Source organism: Mizuhopecten yessoensis, unplaced genomic scaffold (genome assembly GCF_002113885.1).
Source record: "Mizuhopecten yessoensis strain PY_sf001 unplaced genomic scaffold, ASM211388v2 scaffold709361, whole genome shotgun sequence".
NCBI classification, from domain to species: domain Eukaryota; kingdom Metazoa; phylum Mollusca; class Bivalvia; order Pectinida; family Pectinidae; genus Mizuhopecten; species Mizuhopecten yessoensis.
Genome location: NW_018476589.1, coordinates 1 through 1,180, shown reverse-complemented (window position 1 = coordinate 1,180; position 1,180 = coordinate 1). Strand labels below are relative to the sequence as shown.

The following is a 1,180-nucleotide window of genomic DNA, read 5'->3' as shown; positions in this document are numbered from 1 at the left end:
TGGTCCGACAACTGGGCGAGAGGAGCAGAAACCTCATAGAAACCGAACATCCTGAAAGGTATTTAGATCACCCAAACATTATCAGTCTTAAAAATTATAAAAGTTACTCAAAATTCATATTTGGAGACACAGATAGTATTGAAGTTGTTAAAAAATGTAAACAGAATCAATTATAAAAATGTAAAACTCCAAATTTTGCCAAAATATGACAAATGATGAAAAGTGTTGAAAGTCACACATATCAGATCAAATTAGACCATTATGAAATATGAGTGTGCCTATGATGCATCTTAATACATCTTATAAGGACTTGATTAGTTTAGAGGACATGAAATATGGTTGTGGGACTTGGACTGAGAGCATCTGAAATTTTCCTTTATTTTTCGAAATTTTGCATTTTGTATTTATTTAAATCATTTCTCTTTTTATAAACTGTAAAAAAAATTATTCACCCTCCCACCCCACCCTCCCACCCCCTAAACTGTACACATATTGTCCTGATGTTAACAAAATTGTGATGATGATTTCAGCGACCAGATAGCTGTACGGCAGTCCCAGGTTGACAAGTTATATGCTGGTCTTAAAGACTTATCACATGAGAGGAAGAGCAAGTTGGAAGAGGTTCTCAAGCTGTACGTGTTACAGAGGGAGATTGACGATATCATGCAATGGATCGCTGAACGAGAACTGGTGGCTGGCTCACATGAACTCGGACAAGATTATGAACATGTGTCTGTGAGTATGTCAACAATATAAACAAAGTAGTTGCTTGCAAATGATTCAAAGATTCTTCTTTAAAAATTGTTAAAACCTATTTTTGATGTACAGTTTTTCTTTAATGTCTTTAAACTTTTATGTATTTAAGTAATTTATATCCTATTTTTCTTTGTCAAACAGATGCTGAAGGAGAGATTTAAGGAATTCGCTCGTGATACAGAAAGCATAGGAACAGAAAGGGTGTCAGCAGCCAATGAAAATTGTGATCAGTTAATAGCTGCAGAACATTCTGATGCAGCCGCTATTGCGGAATGGAAGGACAATTTGAATGAAGCGTGGAATGACTTATTAGAACTTATTGATACAAGAACACAAATGCTTCAAGCTTCTTGGGAACTTCATAAATTTTACTCTGAATGTAAAGACACCCTTGAAAGAATTTTGGTAAGTTGTGATTCCTGAT

At 34.9% G+C, this 1,180-nt stretch overlaps 1 protein-coding gene across 1 annotated transcript; it reads left to right on the top strand.

The window, feature by feature from the left end:
* Positions 1-6: 6 nt before the first annotated feature.
* On the top strand, positions 7-1,168 carry LOC110440799 (spectrin beta chain, non-erythrocytic 1-like; the record flags this gene model as incomplete). The annotated part of the gene is made up of 3 exons (XM_021483933.1): positions 7-58; positions 531-735; positions 898-1,168. Coding segments are annotated over exons 2-3 (343 nt in total), but the record flags the coding sequence as incomplete, so codon positions are not given.
* Positions 1,169-1,180: the final 12 nt, after the last annotated feature.